Source organism: Haliaeetus leucocephalus, unplaced genomic scaffold (genome assembly GCF_000737465.1).
Source record: "Haliaeetus leucocephalus isolate CR32 unplaced genomic scaffold, Haliaeetus_leucocephalus-4.0 Scaffold229, whole genome shotgun sequence".
NCBI classification, from domain to species: domain Eukaryota; kingdom Metazoa; phylum Chordata; class Aves; order Accipitriformes; family Accipitridae; genus Haliaeetus; species Haliaeetus leucocephalus.
Window position 1 is genome coordinate 5775572 of NW_010972665.1, and position 25564 is coordinate 5801135.

The 25564-nt window shown below is 39.0% G+C and overlaps 1 protein-coding gene across 3 annotated transcripts in view; it reads left to right on the forward strand.

Annotated features, from left to right (window-relative positions):
* ZMIZ1 (zinc finger, MIZ-type containing 1) overlaps positions 1 to 25564 on the forward strand; it is a 160594-nt gene that overhangs the window by 12426 nt on the left and 122604 nt on the right. For all 3 annotated transcript variants that reach the window (XM_010567835.1, XM_010567836.1, XM_010567837.1), the window contains exons 2-3: positions 4856 to 4969; positions 17793 to 17898. In XM_010567835.1, coding sequence (XP_010566137.1) covers positions 4856 to 4969; positions 17793 to 17898 — 220 coding nt within the window. The remainder of the gene's footprint in view (positions 1 to 4855; positions 4970 to 17792; positions 17899 to 25564) is intronic.

The following is a 25564-nucleotide window of genomic DNA, read 5'->3' on the forward strand; positions in this document are numbered from 1 at the left end:
GAACATATGGATTCCATGTTTAAATGAATCACTTTCCATACTATTGCTGTCATGTTAGCATTTCTTGATGTGTGTGTGAGATAGTGTTAACCTTCTGTAATTGCTCTTAATTTTGACTGTTATTCTTCCATTACTAGACTATTCTAAGATACACGAGTGTACATCTGGGTTGCAGTCTTTTATATTTAGAGGAGATAAGGCTGTTGTCCTTGCCATATTTCAATGTGAATAATTGATTTCTGTCTTTAAAATCATATTGAGTCTTTGGTTGCAGGAAGTGGTGTGCACCCACTTTGGTGTGGGTGGGTAGGCTGAAAGTACTCAACTGCACTGTAGTATCTTTAAAAAAGTAAGATCTTTACTACATATGCCTATTTCACTCATAAGGGCCTGAATTCGTATGTGGGATGAAGCTTCTACTTTTGGGCCCATTGCAGAGTTTTATTGCATATCAAGACTTCTTGATCACTGTCTAATTGGAAGGGAGTAACAATTTCAGGAAGTGGCTGTATTTTGAAATGTTTGCACCAAAAATTGCCACATATCAGCTGTTGTGTTAACTCCCCATGTGAATGCTGTTCCCCCCCACCGGGCAACTACACAGCAGCAAACCATGGAACAGGCACAGAGACAGTTGCTGTGAAAGCTAATGAACTGGGGTCCTAGTGTACCTGCATCCTCTGCCCATATGTCCACTCTAATTTACAAAGATGGTGTGTTCTTTAGGTAAATAAAATGTTTAAGCCGGAAGTGGTCATGAGCAGCACGTAGATGTTCATTCCTGTCTTCCCTGGAATCCAGCCCAAATGTCAGCCCAGTCCTCAAGAAGGGCTTTGCTGGTACAATTCACTCTTGCTGGACATAGTAAAGTGGAGAGCCAAAGTCCTTTAGTGTTTTCTCCATCCCCCCACACCAGACTGTTAATTGAAGTGCTACAAAGAACACAAGATTCCTTCCAAGACCAAGAATAAATCACTCCGAGAGACTGTCTCTTCAAAGCACCACCTGGTGATCCCTGCAATAATGATACACTCACATGCATCAAGTATTTCTGTGGTTTCTGTTCCATTCAGGCTAAGGAAATACTAGTTTTTTGGAGTTATAAATGATTATACTGAAAATTTTCTTAGGTTTTTAAATAACAGAAGTTGTCATGTTTCACAAATAGCCTTCTAAAAAGCACATGATACTGAAAGCAATCTGGTAAATAACCGATTCATTCAGTTCATTGGCTTTGTTCATCTCTGCTTCAGATTTTATTAATACAAATCCTCTCCACTTGTTGAAAACACCATTGCTTGCAAGCATGGTGGTGTTAGGTGACCCTTCGCTAGTAGCTTTGAAGATACACTAAGGTGTGTCATAGCCAGATCAGTTTCATTGTCACTTTTTTCTAAACCATCTACTAATGAGGTGATTTTTTTTTCCTTGTTTACATGAAGCACAGTTTCAGACTAGACTCTTCAGACACACGCCTTGCTTTTGTCAAAATGCTGCCAATAATTTCAGTTGAAGAGCCATGAATGGGAAATGCTTCACAACAAAGCTGATGGATGGATCTGGCATAAGCTTTGTTTTGTACTTATGTTCTTGGATCGAGAGCTAAGAAAATATCTTTAATTTCTTTTTCAATTAATATAGTAGATGTAACATTCTTCTCAAGCAGGCTTTTTGTTGTGAGGATGTGAATGACATTGGGGCTTTTTGCCCCGGGTGCAGTGTTTGAGCTGTCAATAAATAAAAAATCACAGTAGGCATTTGGAATGTCTTCTTGCATAACTGAGGGAAGGAATTGCACCTGCCTTCATGGTTTGGTTCATGCTGGATCTTCTCTTTGTTTTCCGCAAAAGTAACCTTGCCTGCTGTAATCTGAAAAAGAAAAATTGGAGGAGAACCTTAATTTAAAACTACTAACAAAGTCAGAAAGCTGTGAGACATATGTCTCAGACAGAACTACGTGTGACATTGCAAGAAGTGTCCCCGGAGGACTAGCTTTTATCTTGTCTCAGAAACTACTCAAATCTACTCCACAAAGATGGAAACCACTGGTATTCTGACTTCTTATGGTTTATTTGGGGCTTTTTAGCCTAAAATGGAATGAATAGAATTGCTTATCTTGCCCAATGAGTTTCTAAACTAGTTTCAGTTGCGTAGTTGCATTTAAGAAGTCAGGATTTCAGCATCTCCTCTGTATTTAAGAAGTGGGTTATGATAGTGTGCCTCAGTGCTCAGGCCCGATGCAGTGAAATAACTTGATGGAAAGTTACAGAACAAACAATTAAGTCATTGAGGTCGCCCCTGCTTTGACACAGGCAAGTAGAAGGAGCCTCTTCTTCCACAGGGAAGTGCAAATTTAATACGTGTTGGACCTTTACTCTAGGAAAGGGGTACTGCTTTTCAGTGGTGTCACGGTAAGTAGAAATTGGCATTATGGGGTGCTAAACTGAAAGTTAAGCATATGGCTAAGGCCCTGCTGTGGTTTTTATTTGTTAGCCTAAACCTATAAAAATTGTTCTGATTCAAGTATAACGTCTGTTTCTCAATGGGGAAATCCCATTGTAAGTGTTAGTGGAAGATGTCATGTATGTAGCTGGCAAGTGGCAACACTGGTGAAAATAAATAGTTATCTAGCTCTTATTTAGGGCTTTTCATCAGCAGATCTCAATTCATTTCACAAGGAGGGAAGGATTATTAAAGACTATTTCAAGTACAGAATTGAGTAGTCTTCAGTGAATTTTTCCTTATGTTGTTTCTGTGTGGAAAGGGTTTTGGGTTGTGGGTTTTTTTTCCCTACTGAGAGATCCGTGACCTGTGTCCTACGTGTGCAGTATGTGTTCAGTATGGTGCAAATTGTTCACCAACTTACGTGCCTTTCTTGCCTTCTGGAAATTGTATATTTGATAGTAGCAGAGCTTACATGTGCTATTGTAGAGGAGCTTGAACCAACTTCTGTTTCCCCTGCAGATGAAAGTGGCGTGAAGAAGGAGCATTATACACTGAGAGATTTGGTGTCAGGCAATCACTTCTCTGGAGGATTAAATGAAGCCTTCAAAAAGGCATCCTTTTCCCTTTTACTTACAAGATTCATAACCGAAACTGCTGGCTTTGTTCATGGGACATTTTTTTTTTACAAGAAGCCTTAAAATATGGCCTCTTGCATTTATTTACTTGGATTCTTCTCTCTAATTTGTATATGCAATAGTTTGACTCCTCCAACAATTAAATGATGAGCTGGCAAAAAAATGTTGTTCTGAAATGCAGCCTAGGTAAAGCTATCAAACTGGATGGTAGCATGAGCTATAGTCTGTGTTTGTAGAGCAGAGGAAGAAAACTGCATTGCACAATGTCTGCTTTTTCAAATTCTGCTATTGTTCTAAAAATCCGTGCCCCACGTGTCAGTCATCTCTTGTTAAAACAAGGTCTCTGACCAAAAGCCTTTATTGCATAAGAATTACAGTAACATCATCCAAAAGCTCACAGACTGGGAACTCCTCAAAACCTGGCGTGGGAGGATTTTTTTTTTCCTTCGCTTGTCATAAAGTTAGTATATGGGGCTTCTCGGGCATGACGGGACGAGGAAAAAAAAAATGGGTTGTGAACATTATTGTTAATCCAGATGCTTAGAAATGAGCAGTCATGTTTTCCCAAAATATCTAACTGATTCAAAAATAATGATGTATTTTTAAAATGATGCCTTTGGGTTTTGTGCCTTCCAGATAAAATGCTCATCTCATTTTCATGTTTTTCTCAGCAATCCCAAGAATTACAAAACTACTATTTAAAAAGATACCAGCAATTCCTAAATAGATTCTTTTCTTCTTGTTTCTGGAGTTTTCACTGAAACATCTAGCATCACCAGAATCGGAGCATTTAGTAGCAATATTATTCATGTAAATTGAATTCCTTCTTTCCTGTGCCCTCCCTCTGCTCCTGCTAAAATGTTGGAATACTTTAGCAATGTAGCACAGTAAGGGATGACAGTGTGAATAATAGTATCAGGTAAGTTTACTAAATGCCTCTAAAAACAGGACTACAGGTTGTTCAGTACAAAGTCAGAGATGAATGTAACAGTTAAAAAATTGCATTGCCCATGCAAATTTCAAAACAAAACCAGATTTTTTTTTCTCACAATTGTGCCAGCCTCTTCAGGAGAGGTAGGATTCCACACTGAAATTTCTGCGTGCTTTCTGTGCATGTGAAAACATTTTTTGGTCATGGCAGTATCTCACCACACTTCAGTCAAGAAATAATCCTCCATTTTTCATCATCCCAAAGTTGATCACCAAAATTGCTCATGTTGATACATCATGATGAACAGAAACCAAAACTTGTAGAAAGGATCAGTATAGTAAGTGTGCTTTGCTCTGTCACTGGTATTTTCTGAGACTGTCCTGTTTGCCTCCTGGCTGGCAGGCAAAGATTAAAATCTTGATTGTTGGAAGGCATGGCTGTGCTGGCATGTCCCGACAATGGGGCATAAGCCCAAGGCAAAGACTTTGAACATAAGACTGAAATTGCCCTCAATTTGGGCTCAGACAGTTTTGATTGCCAAGTAGAATCCATTATAGTTTGCAGGTGGGAGAGATAATGTTATGGAGGAAGGAATTCAGGGGAGCTCTGGTATTGCAGCTACAGTGCGCCTCTAACTAATGAGTTCGTATTAGGAAATTAGAAAATCTGCATAAGTATTAATAAGAATGAAGTAGGATTTTCTGTGTTCACTGTACAATTTAAGGTCTTATTCCAAATTATATGCTGTTCCTAGTTTCCAAACTTTTCATTAATGTGATGTAGAAAAGACTATGTCAGCCCTTGTGTATGTTATTTACCATTTTGCTTTGTCTCCCCTTTCCAGCACTTACAGAACCCTGCAAACTTCCATAATGCAGCAACAGAGCTCCTGGACTGGTGCGGAGACCCCAGAGCCTTCCAGAGACCGTTTGAGCAGAGCCTGATGGGTTGTTTGACGGTATGTCCGCTCCCTCTGTGGTGGTGGTTCCTATCCTCTGTTTTATACTGTACGCAGTCTGTCGTGGCCAAGGGAACTTGATTTTCAGAATCTGCATTTTGTGGTGGGTTTTTTTCCATTTTATCTTAAACAGGTGAAGCCAGATCCTGACAACTGTTTATGTGACTCCATTACTTAACAGGAAGCAAGATGCAGTGACAAGAAGTTAAATCATAAAAGGGAAAAACATTTATAGTTAGATTACTTACAAATGCACAGGCTATGTTACTTGATATGCACATACAATATTTATTTTCATGGTTTGAAATTGCTAAGCGAGCTGTGTTCTTACAGAATTAACGGACTTTTCAGCCATTTGTTTTCCTTTGCTCATTTTTGGTGGGACTGGAGGACTACTTGTCTTCTATACCAAGTATGGTGTATTTCAGCTAAACAGTGTTTCTGACCTACCTGTTAGGCTTACTTTGTTACATATATTCACTGCAGGTCTAATCCTGACATGCTAATTCCAACAGTTTTATTGACTTCAGTGCTTTTCTTTCCATTCACTCTATATTAAGACCACTGCAGTTCCTAAAGCAACTTCATTATAATGCGTTGAAAATATATTTTAGTGTGTACACAACAGCATTTTTTGTTTTGAAAGTTTTATTTCCCATGCACCCAGTAGCAGGATCCAGTCCAAAATTGTTACATGGAGTCTAGACTCTAGAATAATTAAATTCTGACTGGAGTAGGAGTGTTCAAAAGCTTCACTGCAATTTGCAGAACAAGTTGGTATAAATAGTGACAAAGGAGATAGAAATTCTAAAATTACTACTGAAGAGAGCATCATTGTATTTGTTGGGGGGCAGAAATGCATGGGTTACTTTCATGCACTATATAGCTGATATATATAAAACAGAGACTAAGACTGAGGTTTAGTTGCCAGAAATCCAAATGTTAAGGAATGGCTCCATCTTAATGTGCTCAAGTGTATAGCATCCCTCAGATTTCTGTGTCAAAAAGTTAGAATAAATCCAATGTTACAAGGAGGTGTATATCATTCTTCCAATCAGAAAAAAAAATTAAAGAAAGTTAGAAATGTTAGTAGAGTCCAAAGATAAGATATCTAACAATTCTGTTTGAAGTAAAAGTTATATATAAGCTTAATTGTGGGGAAAATGTACATAGGATCTGATGTGACCATAAATATATTTTATTTATAGTTTTTTAAAACGTTGGTAGCGTTTTCAGGTTAGCATTTGGGAAAGGAAACATTCAGCTCAAGTATACCTCAGCAGCCTGTGCATAGTATTTCTCTGCAGACCTCTGCTAGAACATTGTAAATCTGCCCTGCGACTTCCTTGCTGTTTAAATTTTTTCTTTCTATGGAAGCATATCTGCAGCCCTGCCCAAGTGCAGGGTCAAAATAAGGTCTGATGACTAGTGATTCACTGTCTTCACAGAACGTAGGGAAAGCGAGAAGGAAATGCTCGATGAAAAATAGTGAGGTAAAACACACAACACCTGGTTATCAGAGTTTCTTGGAATGAAAATACTATCTTCTGACACGAAAGAAAGAAAAAAATCCTTATTATCTAAGTACTGTTAGGATTTGAACAGCATGTGTTGCTTTGCTTCATACTCCTCCCTGGAACTGGAACAGGGTGGCATGAAATCCCCCTTTCCCAAGCTTGTTAGGGGAGAGCACTATCTGCAGTGCAGGGCTGACTGGCAGCAGCATCTTTATCACATGTTGTAATCTCGTTATATTCCTAACAAGTAAAAAACACAGGAACTTAACCAGTTGGCTTGTTTTGTGTTAGATAAATACACAGGATTTGCAGAAGGCATATAAACTGCAATGAATGTGTTTCTTGTTCCTAATTTTAAAATCTCTCTAAGGAAGGTATTCTTTTAACTTCTCACTATGTACATCCCTCTTCCTGCTTTCCATTAAACAGGCTTAACTACATGGCTATAACCCAAGAGGTTGATACTTCCTGTATCTTCCTAATACGTAGCAGTACGGTGCGCAAGGTCTCCCCCCCCCCGCCTTACATAAATTCTTCCCATCTGAGCTTGCTTGTATATAACTTATTTCTAAATAATATTTTCTTCGAAAGTTAGCAAAGGTGGATGTTGAGGCTTGTTGTCCTCTTACAGGAAAATGTGATTATCTACCTTTATTGAACAAACGTGGTAGAACTTCAGTCTGTTTCCAAGGGAATTATTCAGAAAGTTGCAAATAAGTGAAAGGCAGCTGAAACACTGGAATATCATGAGTAAATTTTACATTAGCTAGCCTAGCTGCATGTTCTGTGTACTATCAGGAGCTAATTTTTCTTAATGCTGACAAAGTTTATCAATGTTCTTTGTGGCAATTATGCTAAAAAGAAGATGAAAAATCAGTATGAAAGTCTGTTCAACCACTAAAACAGGATTATTGTTTTATTTTGCCAGTCTTTAAAATGACCCTCAGAAACAAATTCCCCTAAAATTTCCATATTTTTTTATATGCTTTTTAAAGAAAATAGTCTCTACCATCATTACATTTGAGCTGTGTCAATTCCTAAAGGCAAGTGCATTTAATCCAGAAATTCTACAAATATTAAAAATGCTTTCTTATAAGGGTTGTCCTCTGTAGTGTACAGAAGATTTTTTCTTTTATGACATTCTGTTCTGTTAACTCTCTGACCAGGGAAAAAGTGGTATACTAAACTGTTCTGGAGAACCATCAAGGCATAGGAAACCATCATATCCTACTAGTGGATAATATGGTATATACTAATCCAAATGGAAACATATTAATATGTCATGACTGCAGAAGGGCAAGCTCTCTCAGGAATGGGCAAACCATCCATTTGTACACTGCAAAGTTTAAATGCATCAGGTGTAATGATAGAGCATCAAAACAGATCTGTTGTATTATGAATAGCCAGTTTAATGGTGCCTGTGGTCTAACAGATTCTTTGCATCATTTAAGTCTTATCTATAATATTTTTGCAAAAAATTAACCAGTTAGATGTAGTCCTATTAATAAAATGGAAAAAAAAAAAGTTCAAAATCTTGAAATTGTGCTTTAATATTAAGAAGTGGTTCTTAGAAAGTAGTTCTGTTTATCCTACACACCATCTTCATGTCCGCACTGTCAGTAATATCTGGTTCACTTTATAACACCAGTGTATTTTTATTCCTATTGCCGGTCTAACAGACCCTGAATGGATGCAGAAGAATGGTCTTAGAAATAGTCTGCTTGGGCATCAGCAGAAAAGCTTCCAGCTTCACTTACAGAATCACTGGTTTTGATAATAATATATAGAATAGGCTGTTACAGAAGGTTTTCTGTGCTTAAATTGTAATGCCAGCACTTACGAAAATCTTAATGACTTGAAAATTTCATAAGTTAGGTAGACAGCATGTGTTGAACATCAACATGTTTCTAGTGTTCATTTTTCCTCGGTGATATTTTTCTCTTTTAGAAATGTGTACAGTATACACACTGGCTATTAGCAGTAGTTAATAATTTTATGTATCAGCAGTACTTGTTGATATTGTTGATATCAAGTATAACTTGATATTACTGGAGTTACATTTGCTACTGTGGGCTCCAGTGGCATTGTATGCAGGAAAATAGGAATGGTTTTCTTATCTCAAGAACAAAGTCAGGATTTGGTACAACAGCTGAAAATTTACCAGAGGGGTGTCTAATAAGGCATGTAAACTGGCTTTGTTTAGCTAGTTAAATACTTTGTGTTTGTTATATAGGATCCTTTAAATTATTGCTCTTTTAGAGGTGAAATAACTTCTGTTATGATAAAGAACTTAGGCTAATGCTGTCAAGGACTATGAATAAAACTGGAATGTTTCTGTGCAGTGCAAACAGTTGAAGAGAAAAAGCTTAGGGTACATGGGGAAACCTATGGCTTGTGCTATGAAAAGAAAGTATATTTTCATGAACTAGGCCCCAAAAGCTGTGCCCTTTCTGGCAAAAATTTGTGTGACTACATGGTATGTTCAAACAGTTCTGGCAGACACTTGTTCTAGAGCTCACCTTTTTGTGTAACCCATTACAGAAAATCACCAAAGTGAGTGGGTCATACAAGTTTATAAAGAAAATGCATTTCAACAGAGAAATAAAAAGTCAAGGAGGGAGTGGTAAACTTTGAATCTGTTTTCTTGCTTGCAAGCTACAGGCTACAGAAAGGTTCCCTTAAACAGCTTTGATGGAAGTCACGCAAACAAATTATCATCTTTCTCAGAGACAATAAACTTTCTTCTAACTTGCCAAGGAAAGCTGGGTGTTATTTTTCAACAGTAGTTATTTTCAAATCAGATAGAACTGTATGTAGGCCAGAAACTGAATTATAATTGAAATCAATGATTCTATAAATTATTGAAATTGCAATGGATATGGTGTTCTTTGGTATGTAACATTACTTCTTGCATAGTGTTATGGGGAGCTGATTAAAATAACTTCCACTTTCCACAAACCAGATGTAGCTATGTTTTTATTATGATTGAAACAATTTCTGATTCTAGCATTCATAGTTTATAAAGCACTTTGGGATAAGATTATGTTATGGTAAGGCTAATAGTCTTGATAAGTTTAAGAACATCATTCTCTAAAATTGTACTGTATATAGCATTACCTTACCGTCTTCTGAAAGAAACAGCTTCGGTTACTACACAGCAGTTAAAAAAAAAAAAACTAGTTTGGTTGGACAATGTTGTCTCACTCTTTTCTGCCTTTTCTCAGATCCACTTTAGTCTCATCCCATAGGTCTGTTCTTGCCAAGCAGTTTCACATGTAAATGATCTTACAGAGGCATTGGCTATCTTTTGTGTTGGCGCTGCAGCAAAAATGGAAACGAGGGGACAGCTGAGAGCAAAATGGACAGATTCACAGACTTGTCTTCAGCGAAGGATGGTAAAGGCACTGCTTTGTTCTCTTACTGTGCTTCAGCATTACAAGGTGCCAAGTTCATCTTCAGGGCTCTTCAGTGTGTCCAAAAGAGAAATAAGGGGTGAGAGAAGCACAGCTGTGTACAGTTACTCTGTAACTGTACCTAGAGGCTTAGTCTAAGAAATTAAAATCCACCACCACAATGGTTTTGGCCAGTAAGATGAATTCAGGTAAGCAGGATGTGCTTACCTGAACTGACTATTGGCCAAAGCATTGAATGTAACAGAGCTTCTCCAGTGAAAACTGAGGTCTCTCACCACCATGGTTAGGGCCTGGGTCTCTCTTTCCATGCAAAAGATGGCACTTCCTACCCCAGTTTGTCCACAAAAAGCTATGCTGAAATAGTCATTAAAAATGCGCTCCCCCTACCCCCTGCAGTGTTCTAGATTTCCTCTCCAAATGTTGGGTCTACCTCAGTCATCAGATGTGGGAAACTCACCCACGTTTGTTTAAGAAATGCTTCTCTTTAAAAGAATAACAACACACAAAGCTGTAGTCCTAGTCGTACTCTATCGGAAGATTATGGATTTCATTTAAATCTTTTGTGCTGCTTGTAGCTCTTACTAGATCTGTGTACTGCTGCAATAACAAGCATCTGTGTTAAACCGATGGAAGTATCTGCTTTAGGTTCATGTTTTAGTGATACATGGTACAATAATAGTTTGAATTGCATTCCTCCTTGGAAAATCTTGGAATTGAGACTGTTGAGATTTTTTAGGTAATTTAAGAAAATAAAAGCTGCTCTCAGTTTCATGATACAGAAATCTATTTTAGTTCATCCAATATGTAATGAAAATTATACTCAATTTAAAAAAATATATTTAAAAAAAAAGACAAGAACAGAATCTTTTAATAATATCAAGTTTCCACAACAGGATGCCTCAGACAGCAAAAACAACAGGCGAGCTAATGCTAATGTGTTCACAAGGTATCTGCTGCTACATTGCCTTCATGCCTGGCTGGGTTCATTCTATTTAATGCAGAAAACTATGTAATCAAAAATCAACATGTGACATGCAAAAAATCAAATTTCAAGTCAGGTTAGGATCTGAATGTGAGTAATTACAGATGGAAGAGTTGGTTAAGCTTATCTATACCCAGAAAATGGCCGGATGCAGCTGCCCATTAAGCCCTAGAAATGTTGCATTTTGTCTTTGCATGCAAGACTTCCAGAGCAAAAAGTTCACATGGAAGAAATTCTGCTTCCATCATCCTCTCCATGCATTTGTTAAGCACACAGTTTTATGTGTTTGCAGTGCATCACATCACTCCAGGGCTGTGTACAGGCTGTACCATCAGAGTACAGCCAGCAGGCACAGAACACTCTGCTTCAGAGCAGCTCATAGTGCTACCAAATAACTCAGGATTACTGGCTGTCATATGACCTCATGGTGTCTTAAAGCCCTGTTTTAAACTGAATTTCATTGGTCAAGACATGGGTTATTTTACAGCTTTAAAATATTTGTTTGAGATGTGTTGCTGTCCAAATTAAAATGCTTTTGGAATTTCTTTATCACTTTCTTCATATGATGGCTGTATGTTTCATCCATATCATTGTTCAAAGTCTGCCAGGACTCAGGTGGCAACAGTATTGCAGTGACCCAGTGATCAGCTGGCTTAATTAGATCAAAATCCCTGCATCTTTCCCTCTGGGAGAAAATTTCAGGTGGAGAAGGTTGAGTATAGTGACCTTCTCTTCTATGTTTATGGTTGTTAGAGAAATGCAGAGGAGCGGAAGAGGATGTAAAGGAAGAGATATCCTTATGCTGCATGGTTTACTTCACTGTTGCAGGCAGTGTCAAGAAAAGGAGTGGTTGGCAGGGACACTGGTTTATTTTATTTTGAAAATATGGTCATTATCCACCTAATGGGGTGGGAAATACATTTTAAGAAAACTCTAGTTTGAATGCAAGGGCTCTGTAGACTCTCCTGCATTTGCAGAACCTACTTAATGTCTGTTTTCAAGCATCAAAGGCAAGAAACTAGTTAATGATAATAACTTTACTCACCTGCTTTGATTGTATTGTTGAGGCAGCCATTCTGCAACTGGAATGTAAGAGTCTCATCAGACCAGGACTTCAGATCACAAAGATTTCTTCTTCCCCCCCCCTTTTTTTTTCTGTTTGAGGCAGATCACTATTCATGTTGGAAAATTCCTCAATTTGCTTCCTGTTTATCTGATCTTTGTGTGTTACCGAGGGGGAAAAATTACCATCTACATTGCAGAATTCTAATTACAAAATTTCTGCTGTAGTCTTCAAACTGCATTCAGATAATTTCAAGTATGCACAAGTGGCTGAACACAGAGCTGTCTGAACTAGCAATCAGCTGGCATTTTTAGTTTTGAGCAGCCAGCAAATTGAATTGGTAAAATTCATTCTGATGCCAGCAGGGGGGGGTGCTCTTGACTGCTGTTAGTTAAGAGATTCATTGAAAGTACAACATAATGGGAAGGGAGTTTTGTAATAAGCAGTCATATAGCTCTCTTGATTAACAGGCCTGTTAGGTTAAGAGGTACATTGTTCCAGTACTTCGTGGTGTGATGACAAGAAGGGCAGGGAGTGGAGCTTGCCATGGTGTAGCTCCTTAGCCTTGCAAAAGGAGAAAAGAGAAAAAAAAGGGGGGCGGGGGGAAGTATTGCAGTTAAACTCAGCAAAGACAAAAGAAGTTGGTAGCTGAATTTCTCTTTTCATGTTATTAAAACCTCACTCTCATCATTTTCCCCTTGCTGTCAATGACCCTGAGGGTTCAGGCATCTGGAACTCCACAGAGCTGTGTCACAGGCAGCAGATGCAATGTCTCTGTTACGAATGCAATATTTATACAGATTAAAGATTTCAAAGGTTTGAGGTGATCACATTTTCTTATTGGTGGTTAATGTTGCAATAATGTTTGTTTGCAAGTAAGGTATGTGTTCCTTTAAAGACACAGCTTGAAATAGTTGTCAGCACCATATCTAAGTTGAAATAAAAGCTAGGTTTCCTACAAGCATATGTAGGAAATAGGCTAGCTTTTATAAGGTCTAACTGTCTCAACTGTTATTGTAAAATATATTGAAGTGTTGAACCTTGCACTGGCCAAGCACCATTCTCAACTGATAAAGGATGATGATCTCAATTTATGATTGTGGTATTACTGGCAACTATGTCCGTTAGTTTTTTTTAAATGCACTACTTTTCAATGAAATTTTATGGCATGTATGCTTAGGTCAACTAAGATACATGCTTACAGCATTGCAGAATGAAGTCATGGTTGAACACATGGTGCTGCCTGCATGTTGTCTGAATTTTTGCTGGTGTGCTCAACTTGAGTTAGCAGTTAGAGAAAGCCTGAGTATGTTTGCAAGTGGTATCGTATCACTTAGCCATAACATTGAATGGATAATTGAAACTGTGTTGATGCGATCCCATCTGATCAGCACTGTTATCTGAGTAAGATTGAAATCACAGGAGGTTTCAAACTTGGGGGAGTTCCTGGGACAGAGTTCAGTCTGAGCTGGGTGGCTCCAGTCAGCAGCAGGTGTCTGGAATTGCCAAGATTCAGCTTGAGACAGACCTAAGGGAGTGTGGTGTCTACTCTTTTTCCCCAAGCTGGGATGTTGTATAGGTTCTGTCTGGTCTATTATAAATTCCTTACCCCCCAAACTCCAGGGATTGATAGGTAGCCTGCTGCAGTGCTTGATGATCTTTAATACCTGGAACATTTTCCCAGTACTTATCCATAGTCAGTTGTACACTGAGCAGACGAATTCTGCTGTGTTACTAATTCTCTATTTGACCATTTGATTTTTCTTTCCCATCTCTAGTATTTTATATGCGTCTTTGTCCTGTTTTTTAAACATTTTTCCAGTTTATAAAGATTATTTTAAACTCTTATCCTGTCCTCTCCAGTGTTCGCAGACTCTTCTGCCTGTTATCATCTAGAAGTTTTGCAATTTACTCTGTTTCATTGTCCAAGTCATGACTGAATACGTAGAAATGACCTGTATCCAGCACAAGTTATGATTTGACCGAGGACTATTAATTAATAATCTGAGTAAAATTTATACTACTGTCATCTGGGCTATGTTTCTCTGTTTATGACAGTGTCATATAGGGCAATATCAAAAGGCATATTAGACTTAAGGTATGTTATGTCCACTATCTTCCTTACAAGGCTAGTTTACTCATCAAAGAAGAAAACTGCACTGTGCTGATGAATTCATGATGATGTTCTGTATTACTCACCTAATACTTGTTTAGTAGTTTGTTTTGTTGTTTGAGTACCCGTAACTTCTGAGATTCACCTTTTTACCATCTTAAAACCAGAGATTTGATGTGCCTCCAAGGTGTCTGTCTTGAATGAATTCCTGAAGATAATCATTAGCTGTTGCAAGGTTTGTCCGGATGGTTCCTCTGAGGCACTCTAAGGTAAATTTCATCAGGGTCTGCTGACTTGAATATATTAAACTTACCAAATGTCTTGTAGTTAGTTCTTTGCGTTTTCTGGATCATATTCCTATGATGCATTTGTCGTCTTGTTTCTGAGAAATCTCAGTGTTTATTTAAAAGGCCAGGAGGTCCCTTGCATACAGGTTCACTGGATGAAAGCCTTCCAAGTACCAAGTGAGCAATGTCTGACCTCAGTTATAGGCAACCTGAAACAGGGTCTTTGGAGGATATATATGATCTATTCTTTTTGAAATAAAAGTAAGTCTTTAGCTGTTGCAGTTGAAAGAAAAACTTTAAACTTTAAATACAGTTAATGCAAAAATTCATAAGCCTATGAAGAAACTGGAAATAAAAAGTGAACTGCCCTAGTTGTGTTGACCAAGGGGGTTGCTGAGGAGTGGTGTACAAAAGCCAAGGGTTGGGGGAGAAGGGCCCAGAGAAATCCCTCTTGAGCACAATTCGACCAGTTTGTTTTACAGAGCCTATTTCTGCATTTAGCAGAGTACATAGAAGAAAAATTTAGGTGGAAAATGACTCTTGGCAAAATGGAAATTTTATTAGAAATGTCTGTTTTCTATTAAGTAGCTGAGGGCTTTGTTGTTCTTTTGAGAGGAAGAAGGGGTTTTTGTGCAGTTTGTCGGTGGAAGCACTTTCTTTCAGATTTATATTTTTTTTTTTTTAAGCTAAAATGAATTTGCAGTTTGTTTTCCCTCACATTTTTCATGAAAAACTTGAGCAATAAGTAATAGTTTGACTGGCTGATTTCTCTAGACTCGCAAGTTCAGATTCTGCCTTCTCATGCTTAGTCTTCTGCTTGCAGTGCTTGCTAATGTATAGCTTCACTTGCTTCAAGGTAGGCTTTAGCAGGACGATGCGATGGCCATCGGGGTGCAGTCAGCATTGGGGCTGCGCACCCTGGCATCTGGAAGCTCTGTTTTTGGCCATGGTGAGGTACGGAGCAGCGCTTTCTCTGGCAGAGGAGATTAAGAAAAGGAAACTGATGTCAAATGAGAGTGTAACACGTTAAGCCTCAGCCTGTTGTTAGGACTCAGACTGACCCAGACTTTGCAATCTATTCAGTGAAGACATGGCAATCATAGATTGGCTTTCATGAGCTCAGGGTTTTACAATTCTCCATATTTCCTGAGTTACCTTGTAGAATTTTTTCCGTAATTAGCAAAATGTCAGTTGAGAGTAGTGATTTGGCCTCTGGCCAGCAGGGTCTCAGTATTTGTAGCTTCATGTTTTAAAATGAACCAAGCATATAAGCAGACAATGCTTTTCTTAATTTGCCATGTGCTCACTGATGAGCAGGTAGATCTGCCTTCTGTTCCTGTCCAGTTACAAAATAAATAGTTCAATGATGATGTGCTTTTTCAAAACAGAAAGTGGGAGGGCCCTTTCTCCTTTATTTTACAGACCTGATTAGCACTCTGAAATGTGTTCCTCTGTGATGGTACAGTAGATGATGCCTAAAGGAGTTTAAATAATGTTTACACATTAATGAGACATAGCCCTCAGGAGCCTTTAACAAGATGTTTTTTTTAGAGGAGCTTTCTGTCTACTTCCTGCTGATCCCTTCCCTAATGTCTGCCTGTCAGTGGCTGAACTATGGTGATACTGGAAGTAGGAAAGGGGAACAGTGTGCTTTCCAAGTGTGTAAGTGTCTTCCAGATCTCATAGCAGCCCACCAGTCTTCACTCCTATTGCATGAAATATGAGATATCTTGTTGTTCTCCTGTTGTTCTTTAGCTTGTGGGTTTTTTTATCTAATTTTTGCAAGTTTGGACCCAGAGTCTTACCCAAGATATTAACAACAATCAGACTTTTAAGTGTAAAGGGTTACAGGCTGATCTACCAAGCTGGAAATGTTTTTTGATTTATCAAAAATAATTGCATTCTTTCTCACAAATTTTTTCTTTCCTATCTAAAACTTACAATTGTAACTGTAAAGAGAAACAGGAGATAAAACAATAGGTGTGTTCTAGGGTTGTGTATTATTGCACTGATTATCCCAAATTCTCATTTCATTTCTTTCTACTCAATTTTGAGATTAGGAGGGTTAAAAAAAATTGAGGGAGGGGACACTGCCACCTGATTAAGTCACGTGAATCTGTAATTTCTAAATGAATAGGAATGAACAACAGAAACTATAAAAATCTACCTGGGAACTTATCCATGCTAATTCTTTCTTAAGAAAGATATTTGGTTCTTAATTGTTAATTACGAAAAGTTGATATTAGAAAAAGTTCAGAATAATAAGATCCATGTAATAGTGTGGAGTAGGTAGGGCAGAATCGTGCATGTGTTTACCATTTGTAGGTTATCACATATGTTGCTTCTTCACTCTGTTCTATACTGTTGCTTTTGTGGGGGGATCAGTCCTGGATGCAGATAATTGCAGTGTCATTAATTTAGAAAGAAGCTTTCAGATGGAGATGGGGGTGGGAAAGGATATTTTCTTCTATTGTAAGCTATTTAGGATAGGGGCTTTCTTTTGCTTCGCACAAGGAAATGCTGTTCTGTTTCTTATGGAGTTCCTTGACCATTGTTTCAATGCAAAGCAGTAAGGTTAAGAATAATCTGTTTTATCTATGCCTCTGAGTCTGAAGTCATCCTGTGCCACTAGAAGGCAATATAAAAGCTCTGCTGTGTATAACTTTAGCATAGTTTGCCAGAATGACCACAGTATTGTGTTTATACTATGCAGATTTTCGTGAGGATACATCCTTGGCTGAAAGCTGAGTTGCTGGCCTGGAGAAACGGTTGACTGCTTTGCATCCTTAACCCCAGTCTTTGATTTGCCTAGTTTTGCTAGTCCTAGATCAGTCCAAAAAAAAAAAAACCCAAAATCTTCTTTTCCTCTTTAATGTGTTTGGCAAATACTTCTTGCACAGGCCTATTTATCATAAAGCTGTAGTAAATGTGCTTCCCAATACGGTATTGTTGAAATGCAGCAACTGTGACACTGATCACAGCGTAGGAGAACGCTGCCCATCAGTGAGGAGGAGGACATTTTAACCTAAAGGACCTGGGCACTGCTCTTGGGAACAGGGCCAGGAACTGCATGTGATGCAGAGACAGAGACTTAGGAACTTCTCATCCTGAAGTCTCAAGTACAGTAAAATGTATTCTGTACAATCTTTGCATACATTTCTCTTGCATTATTTCTTCAGCAAAAGCTTTGTCTCTCCAACTTTCTTGGTACTACCAGGCCTTTCTTCTGGCAAGTGGGCAAATAACCAGATCACCGGAAGACTCCTGTGTTCAGTTTGCTGTGCTTGCACTGGAAACTACTGGAGAGCAATGTCCCATACCATGTTTGTACTGTGGCTATCACAGCAGATTCAGTTGCCTAACACTAGTGCTGATAAGCGAGTTAACTTAACTTTGTAAAGAGCTCAAGTAACCCCTAACGAAGCTTTTTCTCTTTTTCCCTTTGCAGGTGGTTAGTCGAGTGGCAGCTCAGCAAGGATTTGACTTGGATCTTGGATACAGGCTACTGGCAGTATGTGCAGCCAACAGGGACAAATTCACTCCAAAATCAGCTGGTAGGAAAAGACTCGTTTTGGTGTATTACTAATTCTTGGATGGTCATATTCTGAATAAATGCTACCTGTGACTGTCTTGCATTCTTTAAAAAAAAACACAAAAAACAACAACACAAAACCAAACATGTATTTGGTGGCAATAGCGCTGCTGCTTTTAGCATTTCAGTGGCATACTGTTCTGAGGATACATGACTTTGGAAATTTGTAATTTCCCCAACTAGTGCTGTTCACTGCCCTGTTTGATCTTATAGATGAAATGTTACTTCGAGAAGCACGGATGTTCAGTAATTTCATGGTGGGAATGAACACACTCAGGCCCCTCCATCTTGGTAAACCATTGATTTTCTGTCACGTGTCAACCTCTAAATCTTTCACGTTCATTCTGCGCTCCCTGATATATCTGTTGCCAAACTTTTATTCCTTGACTGCGTACGTCTGTGCAAACAAGTACCATGGTTTCTTGTACATCTAGTCATTAGCTTTAGAAATTTGAGCCAAGAGTAGGTGGCAGTGCTATTGGTATAGTATTAAGTAGTCATTTTTGCCAGTATTTTACGGCAATAATCTGTTGCAGGAGTAGCAATATTTGATTGTGATATATTGCCATTGCTTCTCTGTATAGTAAATGTAGAAAATGCACTTCAGGGTCTTTCTGCTTCCAACATGTTTGATTTAACTGGAGCGTTTAATTCTGGTTCTCCTTTTCTTAGCTGATTAATGTCAACATAATGTGCACTGGCTTGGAAAACAGGCAGATAACTGTTCCATTCCAGACTGAGCACGGGTAACTTTTCTGCTTAGTACCAAACTGGTATGCAGTCCCCATTTTAGAACATCAGAGAAGGTTACCTTCTTTGAAACAGTGATTTGTAGTCAACTGATTGGGTGTTAACATTTCTTTTCATGTTTCTTTTCAGTTTTTATCAGCCCCAAACTTCTTTACTCAGGGCTACCTTTTGTCCTAAGTGCTCTAAGCAGTTCCTCATGCAAAAGTGGCTTTTCAAGGCATGTTCATTGGACTTACTGATTTATTTTTTTATATGGAAAGGGATCATTAATTTTACTAAATGTTGAATAATCTGTCTGATTTTTATCCGGGAAAACTGTGTGAAAGATAAAACATTCAGTTGACCAGGCACAATCTCCCTTTTTTCTGAATTTCTGGTAAGTTTCTCCAGTAGTTAGCTATCACATCTCTTCTTGATTTTTTTTTTTTTTTTTAAATTAAAAAGCTTGTCAGATGAGGATTTCCAGCTATAAGTGCATTGAGACATTAAAACTTTATTTCCTGTGAAAATACACCTATTAAAAGTAGTTATACGCCCCCCTCTCTTACCAATTCTTCCTGAGGTGTGTTTCTATCAGTGTGTTAGTGAAGGTGAGGTTCTGAATCTTTGGATCTTTTCATGTTAACAGACCTTTTCTTTTAGGGCTTGGGTGAGGGAATAGTCTTGAAAACCACTGGTCAGTCATCACGTCCTAGAAAAGACCAGTGTCAGTGTTTGATTTCTACCAGTAATTACTTTTTGGGAATACATGCTTTTTTTCCCCAGCTCATTACTCTAGCAATCTGTACAGATTTCAGTCTTTCCATTGTTAATTGATACAATACTGGGAAAGCTGGTAATGAAATCATGTGCTCTCAGTGTATTCTAAAAACCATCTTAGTCCTTTGCTTTGCTTCTTATTTCCCAGTTGCATATTCAACTAATTTATTTCCAATGATCTTAAATATTTGGTTTCACAACTACTTTAGTTTTACCATGTATACAGTTGTTTCGCCAGTTATTCCAGGGATTTCATCATGCCCATCTACATTGTGTTTTAAAGTGCTCTTACTGTCTGTCTTAAATACTCATATTTTGAGGTATACCATAATGTATTTTGGAAATGTCACATATAGCCCCTACTTCAAGGATGTCACATTCACATATGATCTGTGAGAGCTGACTCAGATCATGGGCAGCTGAATGGGCAACTTGTAATCCCAGCCTGTCAGTCTTTAGAGAGTAATGTTGTTTCAGACTGTTCTGACTTTTTTGAAAGGGTTAATTTCCACATCTGAGTGCATTAACATTTTCTTATTTCTAAAGCAACAGTGGTTCTGCTCCATCATTCAGTTTTTGTAAAAATGTTGAGATTATCCTTTGCTTTTTTTGTATACAGTGTGCATCATTGAAATCTGCCTTTCATGATTTGCTTAAGTTGTTGTCAAGGATGCTTGCATGTTGTTTTGAGTAACTCATTCTTTTTTCCGTTACATCTCTTGAAAGACGCCTTTAACACTTCTTCCAGTCACTTTCCTACAGAAGTCCCCTGATGTAGATATCAAATGGCATTGTTTTTAATGAATAAGCATTTGTTTTTCCCTTTCTCCAAGCTTAATGGGAATTTACAATGGTTTGAATTCATTCCTCCAAGTATGAATTTAATGCTGCCAAAGGGATCACTCTGGAAACATTTTTAATCCATATTGTTCAGTGTCTGACATTCTGAAATGTAAGGAGAAAAAAAACTTTTCTACTTGAAACACATTTGAGTAAGTGAACATTGGGGAAAATTTTTGCACCAAATCCTTTCAAGGGCCATCCCCTATTAGTACCTCTTTACAGTTTAGGACAAGGCTTTTGTTGACCGATGTCCTGCAGGCTGGGATACCTGGAGTGACCTGGCAGGGGTGGCTGGGAGGCTTTGCAGCTCTGCTGTGTGGAGCAGGTGGACCACCCTGGCCTGATGTCCCTCAGGTCTACTGGTCTGCAGAGGGATCTGAACCAGTGCAATTGGTAGTCATGTTCCTGTTCTCTGGCGATTCCCAGCCTCAGCTTGCTGGGGGACCTGTACTGGCAGAAGAGCTTTTGCTGGTACAGCTTGTTTTCTGTTTGACTGGCTTCCTGAGCTGGCTCTCTGCCGTGGGGCCCCGTGGCAGTGCCCAAGGGTCTCGGTTATCCCTGATGGAAGAGAGCTGGAGCCTGAGGCTAGAGGGCAGAGCAGCCAGCTGCCAAACTGGCTCAGCTCTATGGGAAACCCCCACCCCTGGCTCATGCAATTGGCCTTGCACTGTTTCATCCCAGTTGGTTTAAACTGTTTTGGTGGTAGCTCCTTGCTGAGCTGAAGAGGTTGAGGAGCAATTACAGGAGCTGCAGATGGTAGATCAGAATACAGGCTAGCGTGGGGGGAAGCAGGGAGAGATGAGAAGCTGGAGCCAGGTGGTGCAGCAGCCTTCTCAGGTGGCACAGCCTCAGCCGGCTGGAAGGCAGGGAACGGGCCAAGAGCTGTCAGCTCCTTAGCATTTCCCATCGAGGGCTGTTTGGTGTTGCTGAGACAGTGTTCGGTGTCGTGCTTTTTTGTCTCGTTTTACTTGGCCAGTGAGATAGTTAACAATTAGCTAACACAAATTGTTTTGGAGAATGCCTTGAGGGGAGACTCGTGTGGCATGAAAAGTATTAAAAAGTTGTCATGTGTGCTTTTAAATAGTGGTGATGATTTAATGACTGTGCCTTTTGTCTCTGCTTTCTGGTGTTTGTACCTGAAATAATAGCTGTGCCTCCTTTTATTCTTCTAGCCCAGGCTGCTGCATCTGGGCTGCTGCCTCAGCAGGAGGTCAAATACAGCATTTCCCACCCTGAAGACAAATGACAAAGCCTTTAAAAATATACATCTCTCTTTCGGTGACAGCTGCTCCCCAAACCTTCCACGGCAAATTCCTTTGCCTTGTTGTGACACCTGTAGGGAATGGCCCAGCAGGTTAGCTGCCTGGTCATGTGCTTTCAAACTGCAGCAACCTCAGTCGCTCTTAGTGTGTGAGTGCATGGGTGTTTGCATATTCCGTTTTTTCTTCCATAAGCCTGAAGAAGACCTTCTTTCTGAATAGTGCTTGCTTGGACCTTTTCTGAGCATGATACCTGCTGCTTTCGTCCTTCCTGTAGAAGATTTTAAGTGATTTGGTAGCTTTATTTTAAGGTCTGCTGTTCAAGTAAAACAGAGTTCACCTACCAGAGTGTTTCTTTAAAAAAAAAAGAAAAAAAGAGGCAGTAATTTTCTGTTCTGAAATTTTTTTTTAAAAATACTTTATTGAGCTACTGAACTTCATTGCTCTTGTAGCTACTTTTGCTTTTGTCAGGAGGCCAAGCTGAGGCCAGACAAGGGGACGACAGGATGAGATCATACAGGGAGCTTTGTCAGAAAAGGACAGTGTTCAATATCTCTGTAAAGAGAGAGAGAGGGAGAAAGGAGCCTGAGGGCAGAACTGTGCAGAAAAGGTACTTCAGCAATCACTGAGAAGCTACAGAAAACAAATGCTGTGATAGCTTGGATGGGCAACTAAGTGTTAGATGTTCGATAGCAGAGATAGCAACCCCTTTTTGATACTGCTTTGTTTTTAGTCCCTTAGGCTCTGCCTGATGTGCTTTTGTTTTTACTTTTCAAGAGCAGTATTACTTAATAATTGTAATTTTATACGAAGCATAAACTAAAACTTTATGATATTTGAGGACTTTGTTTTGTTTATTTCTTTAGCTTTCATCATTGTAATATAACTGTAAAGTAATAAGGGCTGTTTTTAGTGGATATCATACCAAAGCTGTGAATAAATTGGACCGTGTGTTAACAAAGGTATTTGCAGTGAGAATACTGTCAAATGGTGGTGTGAAAACATCACTGGACAAGATACTGAGACCAAAAGTATGTCCTGATCAGGATATATCATCTAACATGTTTTACTGCCTTGTTTCAAAGCAATAGTATAGATTGGGCAAAGTGTATTTTGGTGTATTACCAAATCAAACTTACAGAAATGAGAGATAAAGAGAGAAGAAATGAGGCTGCAATATGGATGAGGAAAAGGTAGAAAGTAAGGATAACCTGGATTATGGGGGAACCATAAGGCTAGATGAACACTTTGCCTAAGTTCCCAGTAATAATGCTCACATTATCTGTGGAGACAAGGCAAAGCAAGGTGGCTAAAAGGATTACAGCTGTAGAATAGAAATTACTACAGCCAAGGCTGATGGCATCCCTCCAGCTTGAAGGGACCGAGTGATCGACATGCCTGCATTTGGAAAGAAATAGCATGTGAATTGTCAGTCTCATGCCTCACACCAAAGATTTTCAGTGAATCAATCAAGTCAAAATGGTCTCACATGACTGGAGAAGAAATACAAATGCTGTACCTGTACTTAGGAAAGTGGCTGATAAGAAGAATGAGTAGGCAGCTTTAAGCGAGCAAGTAGAAGAGCTTGGCTTGCATTGTTCATGAAATGAAAGCTGAGCAGAGTTATGAAATGTATGTAAATACCAACAAACAACTTAGAACAAGAAGAGCTATGAAGCTACAGGACAGCGTTGGCACAAAAACATATAGGTGTAAATTGAATAAATTATTGAAATAAGGGGGAATTCTGAACTATTAGGGCAGTTGCATTTGTTTTCAGTTAGAATGACAGCAGAGAGGGAGGGTGCAGAGGAAAGGAAAATGGAAAATCAAACTGCCTTTTTAAAGATAAAATTCAATAAACATGTGAAGCTGACTGTATAATGTTGTTCTTGATGTAGTTGCAGGCTGGTTAAGAACCTTTTATCTCTGTAGTCCTAAATTCTTGCTTCATTTCCATGCGGCTGTTTGATCCATTGGTACTTAGAGTTAGTGTCCTAAAACTGTCCACTTGATACTCTTCATTAAAATAAAGGCATCATTTTCTTTTAGCTGTTACCTTCCGAAACAGCTTTTGATGCAGAAGACTGACTACATTTCAGGTGATCTCTAGGTTCACTTCCCAGCTCTCAGCACAGATTCTCACTGTGTGCCCTTGGCCGCTTTGCTCTCTGTTTTGTAGTTTTATATTTTTGAAGCAAGGGTAATAATACACCTTCCATCTCACTTTTATTTGTCAGGTTTAATTAAATTCAATATTATGCAGAACAGAAACTACCTCTTCCCCTGTAGGTATGTATCCAGTGCAGTAAAGCTATTGTTTCAGCTGGGACACTTATGCTTTGTTATCATACAGATAAAATAATTCTGTTATGGAACATATATTGGCAAGATATGCCTTTGTTGCAACTAAGGCTCTCTTTCCTAAAGATTTCCAGTATGGATACTACAAATAAATGAGTAATTCATTCAGATTATGGGGTTAGTTTCATTAGTTTCTGTTAATGAAGTTGGCACCTCCCCTTGACCAAAGGGAAGCATAGTCAGTACGGTTGCTTAGTGGCAAGCAGCATGTCTGTAGTCTGTGACAGCCACATTTACATTGACTGCAGAAAAGGGGATCACAAGGAAGGCACAGTGGACTTTGCCCATTTGTCTTGCTCATGAGTTTACTCAGAACAAAACTCTAAAAGACCTGCAGTTTGGAAAATTATATCCTGTATCTTGAGCCCTCTGTCAGGTTGGCTTGGCATGCAGCAGACTTGTCAGGAGTCAGGTCTCAAATGTCTTGAGATGGATCATCTGAAGAGCCCGAAGAATGAGAGATGCTCTGCCCCACTGGGCCTTACTTGTTCAAGCTGTTCCTGTTCTCTTCCTCTGAGATGTCTGCTGCTGATGCATTTGGTCTGCCTTCTACACTTAGAACAAACACGATCTTACTCTGTCAGACTTTTATTATCCTTGGGTTGGCAATTCCTCTTCATCTTTAATGTGAGTTTTAGGGCCTCATGACATATCTATGTAGATAGGTATTATTTTGTTGGAATGGAAATTTATTTCCTTTTTGGTATTCACCACTCTGTTGTGCACTTGAATGCCTATGTTTATAAAGGAGGTTTCATAGTCGAGCTGCTGCTGCTTTATTCTGTCTAGCCAAAATATCAGGTTGTTTATCTGGCCAGTTCTTTTTGACATTTGACGGTTCCTTGTTACCGTGGTACCAATTCTGACTTTGAGAGATGTAGCAGTAAAACTGTTGCCAGGCTGGAACATTTTTGCACTAATACCTTTACTGTAGCACTTAGGAAAATTGTAGAGACTCAACTATAGCAACAAGCTAGCTCTGCTGTTTTCTTAGTCTGTGCCCTCGATTTTCCTGAGGCTGGTACTTACCTGAGTGCTCACTTTGCTGTGGATTTGAAGTGTATAGTGAATTAGCTTATCATGCAATTCCTGGGCAGTATCTTTACCTAGTGTGTGCAACACACTTTCACTTGGACTGGAACTGGCATTCTCCAGAGAAGATTTCTGTTGATTTCTACCACTGTTTCCTGTCTTCTGCTTCAGGGATCCCATATGTGCTGAGAGCAACTGAAAATTTGGTGATAGAGACAGACTAGAGCTTGGTCTCAGTGTGCATTTTGATATTTTTTTTTTCTTCTGTTGTTTTGAGTAACATATCTGTCCCTCTGAACATGAGTTAAGTCACAAATGGAAAGTAGGAAGGGAGGCAGCTGTGAAAACTTACATATATTCACGGGAGAGAAGAAAGCAAACTCTTCAGAATGGCATTTGCCCTTTACAAGTTACCTTTTCTCAGCTTACAGCATGCAGTCCTGAACGTGTTTCCTTTTGAGCTGCAGTGCATCCAAATGTACCTCACTGCCAGTGCTCTTTTATCAGCCTGTGTGTCTTGGAGGCATTCAGAGAAGTTCGTGAGCAGTCCAGCTATGAGAACAGTAACATAGCAACTTCCACGGGGATTGGTTGGTTTTTTTGCTGCTGGAGGGCTGAATG